The sequence below is a fragment of the Oncorhynchus tshawytscha genome, linkage group LG06 (assembly GCF_018296145.1).
Source record: "Oncorhynchus tshawytscha isolate Ot180627B linkage group LG06, Otsh_v2.0, whole genome shotgun sequence".
Lineage (NCBI taxonomy): Eukaryota > Metazoa > Chordata > Actinopteri > Salmoniformes > Salmonidae > Oncorhynchus > Oncorhynchus tshawytscha.
The window spans coordinates 31,730,618-31,747,322 of NC_056434.1; the positions used below are offsets into that span (position 1 = coordinate 31,730,618).

At 40.2% G+C, this 16,705-nt stretch overlaps 1 protein-coding gene across 7 annotated transcripts in view; it reads right to left on the bottom strand.

The window, feature by feature from the left end:
* Positions 1–2,359: 2,359 nt before the first annotated feature.
* fkbp16 (FKBP prolyl isomerase 16) overlaps positions 2,360–16,705 on the bottom strand; it is a 53,681-nt gene continuing 39,335 nt past the window's right edge. For 4 of the 7 annotated variants that reach the window (XM_024413535.2, XM_024413537.2, XM_024413536.2 and 1 more), the window contains 5 exons: positions 9,091–9,308; positions 6,748–6,932; positions 6,462–6,539; positions 3,108–3,245; positions 2,361–3,005 (listed from right to left, as the gene is read on the bottom strand). In XM_024413535.2, the coding sequence (XP_024269303.1) occupies positions 2,919–3,005; positions 3,108–3,245; positions 6,462–6,539; positions 6,748–6,932; positions 9,091–9,308 (706 nt within the window). In that variant the 3' untranslated portion in view covers positions 2,361–2,918. Of the gene's footprint in view, positions 3,006–3,107; positions 3,246–6,461; positions 6,540–6,747; positions 6,933–9,090; positions 9,309–16,705 lie in introns of all 7 variants that reach the window. The other 3 variants (XM_024413540.2, XM_024413533.2, XM_024413539.2) reach the window with 2 other exon arrangements.

Here is a 16,705-nt window from a genome sequence, read left to right on the forward strand (position 1 = left end):
CTTTAGCTTAGTAGCTAGTAAATAAAATATAGCAATATACTCACTTGTCATGTTGTTGTTTCTAGGTAAACGGTGTGGAGAAGGCTGCCAAGCCTGCCAGCTGTGCACCGACAATATTCGATTTACGTTACTGCGACTGAACGCCTTATAATACGAGACATCGCGAGAGTAGCGGTATTCTTGTAGTTGACGTCTGCATAATATCAGTACTTTTATGCCGCATTCAAAACAACTGGGAACTCGGAAAATACAGGAACAAATGATGACGTCAGTGATCTTCAGGTCAGAAAGTAGGAGCTCTAGAAAGAGGCCCGAGTTCCCGAATTGGAAGACCGTTCAAATATATTTTTTCCAGTTGAAGCTCGTTTTTTCCGAGTTCCCAGTTGTTTTGAACACGCTGAGGTCGGAAATTTCTGAGTTACCAGTTGTTTTGACGCGGCAATAGAGCCCCACAGTGGGGAAATGGTTCCAATCTTTTCCCCACCATTTGTTTTCATAACAATGTAAATATACCTTAGACAAGATGACTTTAATCAACATATTCAACTCTACTCTCAGATTCGAAAATGCTAATTAGCATGAAAATAGACATCACGTCAACTAGCTGCTAACTTTGCTAGCAGGTATTGTCAATTTAAAACTTGCACAAGACAGTTCACAGAATTGTCCATTAAAGAAATGTCGCCAATGTATTCATTACGAAATTGAGCTAACATTAGATAATAAAAAAAAGGTGAAATAAAAATAATTAATCCAGATATTCTTACTTTTGACTCGATTCGGCAGTCTCATCCAGATCATCATGGCATTTGTAGTTGTTTATGACAGCCATATTAGCAGCTAATTAGCATTTCATTTTTGGAGGGTAAATGCAGGCGAATATATTGATTAAAGTCACCTTGTCCTAGAGAGATTTACACGATTATCAAAACATCACGCCAGGGTAAGCCTACACCTTCAAACACAGACCTTATTTTAAGTGTTTCTAAAATCCCCTATGGGAAGAATTTATGGTGGAAAATAACAATTTCCGTGTTTGACCACTAGGTGTTATGGTTATTATGACTCATACCGTGATAATCAATAAAAGTACTATAAAACCTAAAAATGCAAAATTGTATCAATGATTTGAATTCCCCAGTGGCTTTTGAAGATTATGAAATATCATAAATATACTAGATTCTTTAACAAAAAATAACCAAAGAGATTATGTTATGGTGGTTGGCAGGCCACTCGACTGTAAAATAACTGTATAGCTTCAAATTATGTTTGAAAACTTGTATTTCTCAGTGATTCAATACATTTTTAGTAACTAACAACAAATACGTTATGATAGATATTAAAGGCTATTTGCAACTGGAATGTGATTTTTCTTAATTAAGATTTTAGATACAATTTTTTTTTTAAATTGTTCCTCCCAAAGATATTTATTAATATTAGACTTCATGAAAATTTAGTGGACATTATTCAATTTTTGTATAAACCCTGGATGACTGACAGGGGTCGCACAGTCATTTTGGTACTCCTCCAACGGTAAAGCTACAGACAGATATTTCACCAGATGTATAAATGTGAAGCATCCATCTGCTTGGCGTTTCCACTCACTACCAAATATGGTAGTGAGAGGAAGCCAAAGTGGCCGGCAGTGGGAGAAGATGGAAGGAGATGGATTTTCTCATCGATAAAACATTTGATCTCAATACAGGATCTATGACAGAGCTCCAATAACTCTGGAGCTCTGTCATAGTGACCATCGGGTTCTTGGTCACCTCCCTGACCAAGGCCCTTCACCACTGTTTGGTCGGGCAGCCAGCTCTAGAAAGATTCTTGGTGGTTCAAAACTTCTTCCATTTAAGAATGATGGAGGCCACTGTGTTTTTTTTTTTGTACCCTTCCCCAGAGCTGTGGCTCGACACAATCCTGTCCCGGAGCTCTACGAACAATTCCAACCTCATGGCTTGGTTTTTGCTCTGACATGCACAGTCGACGGTGGGACCTTATATAGACAGGTGTGTGCCTTTCCAAATCATGTGCAATCAATTGAATTTACCACATGTGGACTCCAATCAAGTTGTAGAAACATCTCAAGGATGATCAATGGAAATGGATGCACCTGAGCTCAATTTCGAGCCTGATAGTAAAAGGTCTGAATACTTATGTAAATAAGGTATTTCTGTTAATTTTTTTAAATAAATTGGCAAAAAATGTGTAAAAAACTTTTTGCATTGTCATTATGGGGTATTGTGTGTCAATTGGTGAGGACAATTTTTTTATTTAATCCATTTTTAGATTAAGCTGTAATGTAACAACATGTAGAAAAAGGGAAGGAGTCAGAATGCACTGTATATACTTCATTGGCAGTACACCCCCCTTCATAAACAATGACTGGAACATAGCTATGACAGTATGCAGCTTTATTGATGTTGTTTCTGTATCAACGGACAGTAGGCCTACAATTGTTTTTATTAGATTTTCCATTGACATAGATTATTCATTTGGACGCAACCTGTTATTGCAGAAACCCCATACAATACATTTAAAAGCTGTAACACGAGAATACTGCTCTCTTCAATCTTTTGTTGAGGAACATTGACCATGTGACTATTCCAGAATGAGTTTTGGAATTTGGGCATTTTTCTATGGAATTGGTGACATTTATCAGCTAATAACTGTACTAAACGATTACAACACAAAGCTATTTTGTGTTCATTGTTCAAAAAAATAAAAGTGCCATTAGTTTACTCTGTTACATTCAAACACAATCTGGGGTGCAAATGTCAGTGCTGCTACAGCATGTCAGTGAACATTGATACAGGTTTTTGTATTGTTCAGTGCAATCTTTATTTTATTCACAGTAGACAACTGTTTAGTATTCATGAGCTGGACTTGTGTAGATGACAATTCCTTTGTAGAGGATGTCAGTTTCTTGCAGTGAGAACCACTGACGTCACTAAACTGCCCAAGGCCACCACCAGAGCACCAAGCAGGAACGTCCATGAAATTCCCTGAAACACCAAGTGACGCAATGTCAACAAACAGTCAAATGTTTTTTGTCTCGTGAACTGAATTAAACCAAAACATTTCACACAGGGAATGTTGTGGCTTACAGGTGGCTTCTTTTTAGAAGGAGTCAGAAATGGGGCAATATTGTCTCCGAGGAGCTGGGCAGGTTTGGCTTGCCACTTCTGGGTATCTTTGCCTCCTGATTGCCTTTTCACTAGCTTGGACAACTCAACATGGATGGCCTGGGGATCAAATCAAATTGTATTTGTCACATGCGCCGAATACAAAAGGTGTAGACCTTACCGTGAAAGAAATAAGAGTTCATAAAATATTTACTAAATAAACTAAAGTAAAACATCTAACCAATCAAAAAGTAACAAGAAATGTACATAACAATAACAATATAATAATATACAGGGGGTACCGGTACTGAGTCAATGTGCAGGTTAATGTACAGGTTATTCGAGGTAATTTGCAAAGTGACTATGCATAGATAATAAACAGCGAGTAGAAGTAGTGTAAAAACAAAGCGAGGAGGGTCAATGTAAATACTCCGGGTGGCCATTTGATTCGTTTAGTTGTTCAGCAGTCTTGTGGCTTTTGGATAGAAGCTGTTAAGAAGCCTTTTGGTCCTAGATTTGGCATTCTGGTAGGAGGGACAAGTGACAACGTATCCTAATAACCTTATACAAAGTCTTATACAATTTATTATGTCAGCAATAAAGTAGTCTAGGTTTAGTATTTTAGCAGTAAAGAGGGCGGAGTGGATTGTCAATGAGTATGAGGTTGTAGTTTAGAAGTTGTCCAGTAGATGGAAGCATTGATCATATTAAATGCAACAATTTCAGGCTCAAGCCATAGTTGGACTTTATAATTGAATCAGATCCCGTTGATAATCAAATTTTGTTTATCTTTCATGCATAACAAGTATTTTCAACAAATATTACACAACACATATTAACCAGTTTCCTGTTAAGCTCTCATAACCAAAGTTGTCTTGTTTTTTGTAGCCTACTTTGTTTCGCATTTCTTTGCATTTTGACCCTTATAGGTTCTTGATAACCTAATGGGGGGGATGTGTAACCTGAACACGATCTCTTATTTGCAGGGGTTGAAACCGAAATTATTTCCCAATCGTTTAATTCGGAACAGAACCATCACTTTTTTCCCCGTTCCATTCCACTGTTCCGACCAGCCAAATAAAGTTGTGAACCGGAAAACAATTAAAAAGCACCGTCTATATCGTTAATTTCTGTTCCTTTTTTAAACTGTGAAATCAACCGTTTTTTTCTTCTTAATTTAGATCATTAAATTACTTCACCAATCAATGCGGATAGAGCAGGCAAACTAGTTGTTAACATGCTTGATGGACAGACAAGTGTAGCCTATGGCGTAAAATGCGATTGAAATTTGTCGGGTGGGTAGAGAGCGAGAGAGGGGTTTTAGCTAGAAGGGATCCAGTTTTTGTCAAATGAACGTCAGAATGGACTTTTCGGGTTAGGGGTTAGCTAAAATGCAAAATAAAATACAAAATAAAGCCGGATCCCCTCTAGCTATTACCCGAGAAAGGGTTGAGGGGTAGGCTTGAAGCGCTGGGCAAATTGTTATGATACGCATTATCTGAATGTAAGGGCGTATTTTTGTCAGCACCAACCCTACCATGGTTTGTTGCACAAAGCCTATAGGGAAAATGAATGGCGTTTTTGGATAAACGCCGAAAATGAGGTATGTGGTAAACACACGCTTAGGAGCGTGTACGTTTTTCTTATACGTTTTGTTCTAGATAATCTTCATCAGTTTACTCACTTTTTGAGAATTTTGAAGAATTTATGTAATAATAAAACATAAATGACAAAGGCTTCATAATTAATAAAGGACATGTTAACTGATTGCTATTATCTCATAAAACAAAACGTAAAAGATCTCCTAAGCCTGTTAACTTTATTTTCGGGGTTTATTCCAAAACCCTATTCTTTCCCCATTCATTCTTTCCATAGGGATGGCTGAACGAACCAGAGCTAATTTATTTCCGGGTTTTAGGACTACATACAATCTGGCACGCTTTAATAGCTAGGTCCACAGAATTATACATAGTAGGAGCAGCTTCTATGGAGAAACTTTGAATGTCCTTTGAGCCAGCTAACAACACACCTCTTACCTTTTTGTAGTTAAAAAATTCAATGTGAAACGTGATAAATAGGCCTGTAGTATCTATCCTTAACTAGCATTGACAAAGTTAATCTATTCTTCTCTAACTACCCTGAATAAAAATATAAATGCAATATTTTCAAAGATTTTACTGCATTACTGTTCATATAAGGAAATCAAGTTAATTGAAATAAATTCAATAGGCCCAACTCTATGGATTTCACATGACTGGGAATACAGGAAGGTAGGCTGAACACACACACTGGCAAAGATTTGCCTGGAACATAAAATACCATTATTAACCGGTTCCCATGCTTTTAAAATACTGGTATGGATCACTTTTGTTTCTGTTCCTTGAAAAATTGGTATTTTCTGGATTTCGGTTCTGTTCCCTGAACTGGTTCCAACCCTTGGTTATTGGTCTAACCTGTAGCCCAAAATGGCTTTTCTATATAATTCTGATTCAGAATCATGTTTCTGTTTTTCAATGCCTTACCCACACACCTAAATCAGGTCTCTAAAGGGAAAGATTACTTTATTCTCCATCAAGACAAGGGTGTAATTACCAAAGCAGCAGATATTTTAGTTTTGTCTAGACAAGACTGTCTCACCATGACAGCAGTGCACACTGTAGGTCAGGCCAAGTGGGGCTGAGGCCACAGAAAAACACATTCAGAGCATGGGTTAAAAAAACTAACAAACACACAATATGCTGTCTACCCACAAGGGCAAACGTTTCTATATGTTGTTATTCACACTTTGTATTTTGGTAGCATTGGAGTTGTTTAGCATAATGAGTTGGATCTAACTGAAGTAATAAAACATGTTAAATTAATAAAAATGTTGATTTGCTTTATCACTCAATGTGTGACATCAGGGTTTTAAATCTTTGTGGCTGAGTAGAGAGTTTAGCAGACAGCACTAGGAGCAAGACAGAACAGGTCTTCACTGGGGCTATGGAAGTAACACCACACAATGATATCTGCAAAGCGTTAGGCTCTAATACCTTTGGCTGACTTTGCTTTTCTGAACTATATTGTGCAAATCCAACACTAAGTGCTGTAAAATACAACATAAACCCATGCCATAAGGTTGTTCATTTTTGGCATTACTTCAATATTGGCAGTATTGGGCAATAGTACATAACTCTGTAAACTTATTGTGAACTGTGAGTCACAATACTCTAGACATGGTTTAAGAACTTGTTGAGTATTGTGTGCAGTTCTACACTGGGGGGGGATTTCACTAGCAGTCTAGATGCGAGGGAGAGGTGGAGGTGTTGAGAACCTCATTTAAATAGGCTATCTCACCTTAGTGGACGGCTCCAGTTTCAGGGCCTTCTTCAGTATCTCCATTGCCTCCTGGTACTCGCTCTTGTCTGACAGAAGCTGCAAATAGATTGCAATATATCTGAACAGCTAAATCAACAATCATCCTTCAGCAGTATACTGTACATGTTTCAGTAGTACATGTTGAATGGCAGTACATCTTTACACCCATCTAAAATGTCTGAATATGGTTTTAGAATAGAATTCCCCTTCTACCCAGGCACCGTAGACTTGTGAAGGACAGGTAATGTTACAGTGTGTCCCTCACCTTTCCTGTCCTGAAGAGGGCTTTGACGTTTTGTGGATCAAGGGACAGAACATCCCGGCTGGTGTGTAGTGCGTCATCGTACTGCTCCAATTTCAGCTGAGCTGCTGCCAGGTTGTTCAGACACTTCACCCGGTAGTCCTGCACCTCCTCCTCCTCCCCCTCCAACAGCACATCACTACTACCATCTACGGGGGGCACAGGCCACAAAGCCTCACACCTGGGCTATTGTCATGTATATGTCCTTGGAGCCCCAGACTTTGGGTGTTAGGGAGAATTATATACTCACAGGAACTAAAGGGAGGAGAGACTTTGGGTATTTGATGTACTGTAAGGACATCTGTGTGTTTGTTTGCCTCAGTAAAAATCCATTGTTAGCGCCATTGTGGACGCGCTGACTTTGACACTCCTGTGAGTTTGGAAGTCTCTCTGTTACAGCTGAAGTGAGAGTTTTTAGTCTAAGATCTGTGAGGGATAGTTGTTAGCAGAGCTATGTTAGGATTAGATTGGGAGGAAGGAGCAGTTATTCAAGGATTTACAGTATATTATAGAGACGGTAAATTTAATTCATCTCACTAAAATCCAGGAAGAAGTCATCATAATCCAAGGTTTGGTGCATTGCCATTGTGTATTTAAGTGTGAATGATCACGAGAGATGTAAATCAGTGTTTTGATGCAAGTTCTATGTATATATATATTTGTTCTACTTCTACACATACAGGGGGGAGAGAAACCTATATCTGTTGGGATATTCAGTGATAATTCTAATGCAGATATTCAATGATGGAGTTTTTTTCACCATGTATTAAATTTCTCAATATTCTGTTGCATTACCACATTTGATAACTTCAAGCATTGTCATGAATCTTGCCCTGGAGGCAGAATGAGTGGTTTCAGCTAGATGGGCCAGCTGCAAAGTCGAAATTGGCTATATTGTAAAAAATGTATGAAAACAAAAATGTGCTTTTTTGGTCTTAATTTAAGGTTAGGGTTATCAGTGTGGTTAGGTTTATCAGTGTGGTTAAGGTTAGGGTTCGATTTAAAATGGGATTTTATGACTTTGGTCATTTGCTGGCGCAGCCACAATCTGCAGAGCTGCCTCCAGAACAAGATTCAGGACAAAAAATGCTAACCTGCTAAATTCGCAGTCTTTTTTCATTGAATATATTCATTTCTTGTTAAGTGCTGAGTAAAATGTAGCCAATGGCCTATCATCATTGATACATTTAGATGCAGCCCACACTCTTCTCCTCACTGATTAATTTCTGTCGAATGTCTCTCTTGGGTCCACCCTGCCTTTCCAGCAATGAACATTATTAAGGACCTTGAATTAACATGAACGTTTATTAGGTTTGATTAAGAATCAACAATAACATTTCTCATGACAGTGACCTCTGCTGGATATGCTCCTCATTATGATAGCATGATTAGTTCTGAGATGGACGACCAGTAAGCCACGAAGAGACTATCAGGCAATTGGCTGCTGGAAATGTGGACACTGTATTTTTCTGAAGTGTGCTAGTTAACTAAAGGCTGTGTGCGTGCGCAGGGCGTCGGGCGACCCGAAAATCTGAGGCGGCACAAAGTATGTGAGGATGGCTGGGGGTGGGACAGAAGTTGCAGAATTTATCATTTTTCAAACACCTGAAATGGCTTTTTCCTGCAATCTAGAGGCATAATCATTATGGTTAATTATATACTAAAATTGGTATGTTTAAAAAAAAAAATATATATATATATATATATATGCTTCTCTGCATCTGTAAAAAATGTGAGTCTTATTCAGTACATTTAGTAATTGTTTGCTTTTCTAAAGTCTACCAACCTTGCCAGCAGGCATGCCAGCTAAGATAGTTAAACAAGCTAGCTACTCTAACTTGATTGATATCCTGAAATGTCTTTTTGGTAGCTAGTTATGAGGTTGAGGGATTGGAAACCTATCTCGGCTAGCTAAAGCCAACTTCATAAAATTGCTACAGATGTAGGAACTTCATCTGATCACACTGTTGCAGGAGAACCTTCCTGCAATGCATTACATTTTTAAAATGTGTAGTGTATATGAGGTTTAAAAAGTCTGAAATTACATTTGATTTTCCCTTACGAAAAATGTATCAAACCCTACAAAAATGTCCATTCATTACAATCCATATAATAATTCACATTTCATATTCCCACAGGATTATTTTCTTGATTTAGCAAACTGGCTCCAATTAAGATCCTACATCTGTAGATGGCTAGTAGTATTACAGAAAAAAAAGTGTATTTATTTATTAACAAGACAAATCTGAGTGGGCACGTGCCCCTGTGTGTGAGTAGCATGACACACATGTTGAAAGAAAGGTTTACCTCTAGTATGTGTAGTAAGGACATCAAGAGCCATCCAGTAGGCCCTGGCAGCCATGCTGTACTCCTCCCTCTGGAAGTGGAAGTTCCCACGCTCTCGTTTCTGGTTTCCGATGCGCATACGGTCCGAAATGGGGAGAATCAGAGGGTCGGGCTTCTCTCTGATGTCCAGGAGCTGCAGCTGGTAGAGTAAGGGGGCCCAGGCTGGAATATCTGTCTCCCTGCCAAAAACAAATACACACACATAAACAAACCTTTAATCACACCCAGACCGGAGCAATAGGGATGGATAGCCTAAATATCTGCATCAACATCTCACTTTGATTGTGTGTAAATATGCTGGGTCAGTGCATATCATATCACTCATGTTGTTTGCATCACCAGAATGGTTGTCTGAAGTCATTACCCATGTGCCAGTCATTTTCCAATACCACAACTAAGTTTTAAGTTGTTTCGGTTACATCTTGTTTGATTGGACAGTATATTGATTGGTGACTTCACCTGCAATATGTATTAGAAGACAACCAATATCTGCTATCTGATCGACAGGGAACTGGCACTGTGATCTAAGCTAGATAGATAGCTAGTGAAAAATAAAATAAAATTTTATTTGTCACATACACATGGTTAGCAGATGTTAATGCGAGTGTAGCGAAATACTTGTGCTTCTAGTTCCGACAATGCATTAATAATCCAACAAGTAATCTAACTAACAATTCCAAAAAAAACTACTGTCTTATACACAGTGTAAGGGGATAAAGAATATGTACATAAAGATATATGAATGAGTGATGGTACAGAGCAGCATAGGCAAGATACAGTAGATGGTATCGAGTGCAGTATATACATATGAGATGAGTATGTAAACAAAGTGGCATAGTTAAAGTGGCTAGTGATACATGTATTACATAAGGATGCAGTAGATGATATAGAGTACAGTATATACGTATACATATGAGATGAATAATGTAGGGTATGTAAACATTATATTAGGTAGCATTGTTTAAAGTGGCTAGTGATATATTTTACATCATTTCCCATCAATTCCCATTATTAAAGTGGCTGGAGTTGAGTCAGTGTGTGGCAGCAGCCACTCAATGTTAGTGGTGGCTGTTTAACAGTCTGATGGCCTTGAGATAGAAGCTGTTTTTCAGTCTCTCGGTCCCAGCTTTGATGCACCTGTACTGACCTCGCCTTCTGGATGATAGCGGGGTGAACAGGCAGTGGCTCGGGTGGTTGTTGTCCTTGATGATCTTTATGGCCTTCCTGTAACATCGGGTGGTGTAGGTGTCCTGGAGGGCAGGTAGTGTGGCCCCGGTGATGCGTTGTGCAGACCTCACTACCCTCTGGAGAGCCTTACGGTTGTGGGCGGAGCAGTTGCCGTACCAGGCGGTGATACAGCCCGCCAGGATGCTCTCGATTGTGCATCTGTAGAAGTTTGTGAGTGCTTTTGGTGACAAGCCAAATTTCTTCAGCCTCCTGAGGTTGAAGAGGCGCTGCTGCGCCTTCTTCACGATGCTGTCTGTGTGAGTGGACCAATTCAGTTTGTCTGTGATGGGTATGCCGAGGAACTTAAAACTTACTACCCTCTCCACTACTGTTCCATCGATGTGGATAGGGGGTGTTCCCTCTGCTGTTTCCTGAAGTCCACAATCATCTCCTTAGTTTTGTTGACGTTGAGTGTGAGGTTATTTTCCTGACACCACACTCCGAGGGCCCTCACCTCCTCCCTGTAGGCCGTCTCGTCGTTGTTGGTAATCAAGCCTACCACTGTTGTGTCGTCCGCAAACTTGATGATTGAGTTGGAGGCGTGCGTGGCCACGCAGTCGTGGGTGAACAGGGAGTACAGGAGAGGGCTCAGAACGCACCCTTGTGGGGCCCCAGTGTTGAGGATCAGCGGGGTGGAGATGTTGTTGCCTACCCTCACCACCTGGGGGCGGCCCGTCAGGAAGTCCAGTACCCAGTTGCACAGGGCGGGGTCGAGACCCAGGGTCTCGAGCTTGATGACGAGCCCTGGAGGGTACTATGGTGTTGAATGCCGAGCTGTAGTCGATGAACAGCATTCTCACATAGGTATTCCTCTTGTCCAGATGGGTTAGGGCAGTGTGCAGTTTGGTTGAGATTGCATCGTCTGTGGACCTATTTGGGCGGTAAGCAAATTGGAGTGGGTCTAGGGTGTCAGGTAGGGTGGAGGTGATATGGTCCTTGTCTCTCAAAGCACTTCATGATGACGGAAGTGAGTGCTACGGGGCGGTAGTCGTTTAGCTCAGTTACCTCAGTTAGAGCACCAGTCAAAAGTGTTTCTTTATTTTTACTATTTTACATTGTAGAATAATAGTGAAGACATCAAAACAATGAAATAACACATGGAATCATGTAGTAACCAAAACAAGTGTTAAACAAATCAAAATATATTTTAGATTCATCAAAGTAGCCACCCTTTGCCTTGATGACAGCTTTGCATAATCTTGGCATGCTTGGCATTCTCTCAACCAGCTTCACCTGGAATGCTTTTCCAACAGTCTTGAAGTTCCCACTTGTTGGCTGCTTTTCCTTCACTCTGCGGTCCAACTCATCCCAAGACATCTCAATTGGTTTGAGGTCGGGTGATTGTGGAGGCCAGGTCATCTGATGCCACACTCCATCACTCTTTGTCTTGGTCAAATATCCCTTACACAGCCTGGAGGTGTGTTGGGTCATTGTCCTGTTGAAAAACAAATGATGGTCCCACTAAGCGCAAACCAGATGGGAATGTGTAACGCTGCAGAATGCTGTGGTAGCCATGCTGGTTCCGTGTGCCTTGATTTCTAAATAAATCACAGACAGTGTAATCAGCAAAGCACCCCCACACCATCACACTTCCTTGGTGCCCTTTAATAGTGGTCTCTTTGCAGCAATCGACCATGAAGGCCTGATTCACGCAGTCTCCTCTGATCAGTTGATGTTGAGATGTGTTTGTTACTTGAACTCTGTGAAGCATTTATTTGGGCTTCAATTTCTGGGGCTGGTAACTGTAATGAACTTATCCTCTGCAGCAGAGGTAACCCTGGAATGAGTAGGTGTGTCCAAACTTTTTATTGGTACTGTGTGTGTGTGTGTGTATATATATACACACACACACACAAAGTTTACATACACCTTAGCCAAATACATGTAAACTCAGTTTCACAATTCCTGACATTTAATCCAAGTAAAAATTTCTCATATTGGGTCCGTTAGGATAACCCCTTTTATTTTAAGAATGTGAAATGTCAGAATAATAGTAGAGAGAATGATTTATTTCAGCTGTCATTTCTTTCATCACATTCCCAGTGGGTCAGAAGTTTACATACACTCAATTAGTATTTGGTAGCATTGCCTTTAAATTGTTTGACTTGGGTCAAACGTTTCGGGTAGCCTTCCACAAGCTTCCAACAATAAGTTAGGTGACTTTTGGCCCATTCCTCCTGACAGAGCTAGTGTAACTGAGTCAGGCTTGTAGGCCTCCTTGCTCGCACACACTTTTTCAGTTCTGCCCACAAATGTTCTATAGGTTTGAGGTCAGAGCTTTATGATGGCCACACTAATACCTTGACTTTGTTGTCCTTAAGCTATTTTGCCACAACTTTGGAAGTATGCTTGGGGTCATTGCCCATTTGAAAGACCCATTTGCGACCAAGCTTTAACTTCCTGACTGATGTCTTGAGATGTTGATAATTTTCCTGCCTCATGATGCCATCTATTTTGTGAAGTGGACCAGTCCCTCCTGCAACAAAGCACCCACCCAGCATGATGCTGCACCCCCGTGCTTCACGGTTGGGATGTGGTTCTTTGGCTTGCAAGCGTCCCCCTTTTTCCACCAAAAATAACGATGGACATTGTGGCCAAACAGTTCTATTTTTGTTTCATCAGACCAGAGGACATTTCTCCAAAAAGTACGATCTTTGTCCCCATGTGCAGTTGCAAACCGTTGTCTGGCTTTTTATGGCGATTTTGGAGCAGTGGCTTCTTCCTTGCTGAGCAGCCTTTCAGGTTATGTCGATATAGGACACGTTTTACTGTGGATATAGTTACTTTTGTATCCGTTCCCTCCAGCATCTTCACAAGGTCCTTTGCTTTTCGCACCAAAGTGCGTTCATCTCTAGGAGACATAACGCGTCTCCTTCCTGAGCGGTATGACGGCTGCATGGTCCCATGGTGTTAATACTTGCGTACTATTGTTTGTACAGATGAACATGGTACCTTCAGGCATTTGGAAATAGCTCTCAAGGATGAACCAGACTTGTGGAGGTCTACAATTTGTTTTCTGAGGTCTTTTGATTTCTTTTGATTTTCCCATGATGTCAAGTAAAGAGGCACTGAGATTGAAGGTAGGCCTTGAAATACATCCACAGGTACACCTCCAATTGACTCAAATTATGTCAATTAGCTTATCAGAAGCTTCTAAAGCCATGATGTAATTTTCTGGAATTTTCAAAGCTGTTTAAAGGCACAGTCAACTTAGTGTATGTAAACTTCTGACCCGCTGAAATTGTGATACAGTGAATTATAAGTTAAATAATCTGTCTGTAAACAATTGTTGGAAAAATGTATTGTGTCATGCACAAAGTAGATGTCCTAACTGACTTGCCAATATGATAGTTTTTTAACAAGAAATTTGTGGAGTGGTTGAAAAGCGAGTTTTAATGACTCCAACCTAAGTGTATGTAAACTTCCGACTTCAACTGTATGTATATGTGTATGGTGTGTATATATATATATATATATATACGTGTGTGTGTGTGTGTGTGTGTGTGTGTGTATATATATATATATATATATATATACACACACACAAGTATGTGGACACCTTCAAATGAGTGGATTCGGCTATTTCAGCAACACCTTTTACTTACAGGTGTATAAAATCGAGCACACAGCCATGCAATCTCCATAGACAAACATTGGCAGTTGAATGGCTTTACTGAAGAGCTCAGTGACTTTCAACGTGGCACCGTCATAGGATGCCACCTTTCCAACGAGTCAGTTCGCACATTTCTGCCCTGCTACAGCTGCCCAGGTCAACTATAAGTGCTGTTATTGTGAAGTGGAAATCTCTAGGAGCAACAACGGCTCAGCCACGAAGTGGTAGGCCACACAAGCTCACAGAATAGGACCGCCAAGTGGTGAAGCACGTAGCGCGTAAAAGTCGTCTGTCTTCGGTTGCAACACTCACTACCGAGTTCCAAACTGCCTCTGGAAGCAATGTCAGCACAACAACAGTTCGTCGGAGCTTCAGTATATGGGTTTCCATGGCCGAACAGCCGCACACAAGCCTAAGTTCACCATGCACAATGACAAGGGTCGGCTGGAGTGGTGTAAAGCTCAACGCCATTGGACTCTGGAGCAGTGGAAACGCGTTGACTCTCTTTCCTTGGTGAGGATCATAGGCGCCAGATCAGCTCGGCACAGGGCTGACAGATAGCCAGACTCCCCCCTCTCTCCCACCAGGGAGGAAGGTTTTATGACTTAATGCCGGTCGTAAACTTTCTCTCTCTTGCCCTGCAGTATTAAAAAGTAAAAAATCCCTTTGTTACACAGAGAGACTTTGCCGCCAACACTTAAACAACGGTCACTGGACAATATATTTCAACATCCAAATTTTGGGAATGATGAGGGATGGAATATGGAAAATGAATGTCTAGTTTGTGATGTAAAAATGATCAGCAAGACTATAACGGAAATACTGTAACTGAGGAAGGAAACACATTCTAGCCGTAAAGTTTCCACCCAATAGGATGATAATACAATATGAAGAACGATGAAACTATGTTTGAAAAGATAGAAACTTGAGTTTAGTCTTCTAATAAGATAATGGTTTTTCATGTCTGTTGCACACTAACTAAGTCACGCCCCTCCAAGGCCAGAGTGCTTAAAAGGACTCGCTGAGAATTGAAATACAATCCAGAGAATGTGAGGATATGGTATGAAAAGTAGTCTAGAGCAATTGACCAAAAAGATGGAGGAAAGAACAGATTCCTCTCACCACCGTGTGGTACACCTGAAGTATCCATTCTAAGAACACTCCAAGACAAAGAGGCCTACTAAGAAGGTCATTGTGACCGTAGGTGGACAACCAGAGACTTACATCAAACCCCTTCCCATAGAACCATCAAGTTCAACAGAGAGACGACAAAGACATCTATGCGTAAATATATACATTGCATTTCTTTTCCAAATGAGCGGCCGTTCATGTGCAAAGTATTCATATTACGGCGAGCATAGTTTCCAAATGTATGTATGTATGACAACTCCATTCTCTTTGTCTCCCACTCTTTATCTTTCCCCACCCCCTTTCCATTGTGTAACAAGCCGTCATATCGTGTCAGTCCACTAGGGACTTTTATCTCATGTAAGTGTGTATGGTATTCTGTGTTATTATTTAGTTAGTTAATAAATAAATGATTAAATCAATTTGTGAAGTACTGAATGTTCAAAAGGGCTAGGGTTCTTGCGGATCCAGGGACATTGTGACATTCAGAATGAGACTGAAGAGGTAATAATTAATAATTGTCTGTTATTGATGTAAGAGATATTTATGAATATTTAGATTTTAAGTCGGAAGATAGTAACTCGGTAAAGAACTTCTGCTGTGGTGCCCCAAATTCCTAATGAGTTAATTGTTACTACATGATTCCATATGTGTTATTTAATAGTTTTGATGTATTCACTATTATTCTACAATGTACAAAATAGTAAAAATAAAGAAAACCCCTTGAAGGAGTTGGTGTGTCCAAACTTTTGACTGGTACTGTATATATATATATATATTCCTGTCGGTTCACACTTGACAGCTGTTCTATCCCAAGGCAGTGTTATTACAGTGAATTAAAGTTTAATATCTAAGTCACCACAAGCCCTAGGATTGGTGAACTTGGGAGGGTATTCCAATCCCTCCAAACTCGCAAGAAATGTAATCTGGTCCACCTGTGAGTTACACCTGTAAATTACTGATGCCTTCAGTTTACGCAAGAGTCACTCAGAAGGAAAGTTAAATTGGTTCTGCAGTTGATACCTGTGACCCTATAGCACACAATGGAGCGTGCATGACATGGGCTCACTTAATTGATTATGTTTAGCAGAGGGAGCAGTAGGTTGACTTGAATTCGGGAGTTGGGAGGAGAGCTCCACAATTCCCACACCATATGTCAACATCTAGATGGTACAGTGCACACCCCTTGCTTAATTATAGTGAAAGTGCTAAGCCCTGTCTTATTATCATCCCTCATTCAATATAAAGGCATAATTGGAAGGTGCAATTCTGATTTCTAGGGTCTTACGTATGATAAGGTCATATGCCAAAATAAAGTTGTAAAACTCAATTCACTTTAAAAGGAGAAAGAAACAAGCCAATCGGATCATGTTATAAATTCAGTTCTAGAAAGTAGAGATTTTAAATTAAATCTGATACACGTCCAGTTGTCATAGCAAGGTCTGGTACTGGTAGTTGTATTGCAAGGTGATAGCACTGTGGTGTGTCAGGTCATGAATTATTCAAATTGGTTGTGTCAATAACACAATGTGTCTGTTTAACATAATTAGTAAAGCACCAGTCTTTGGGCGCGGTCCTCTGCCCAGGCATTGCTGACGCATGCCAGAT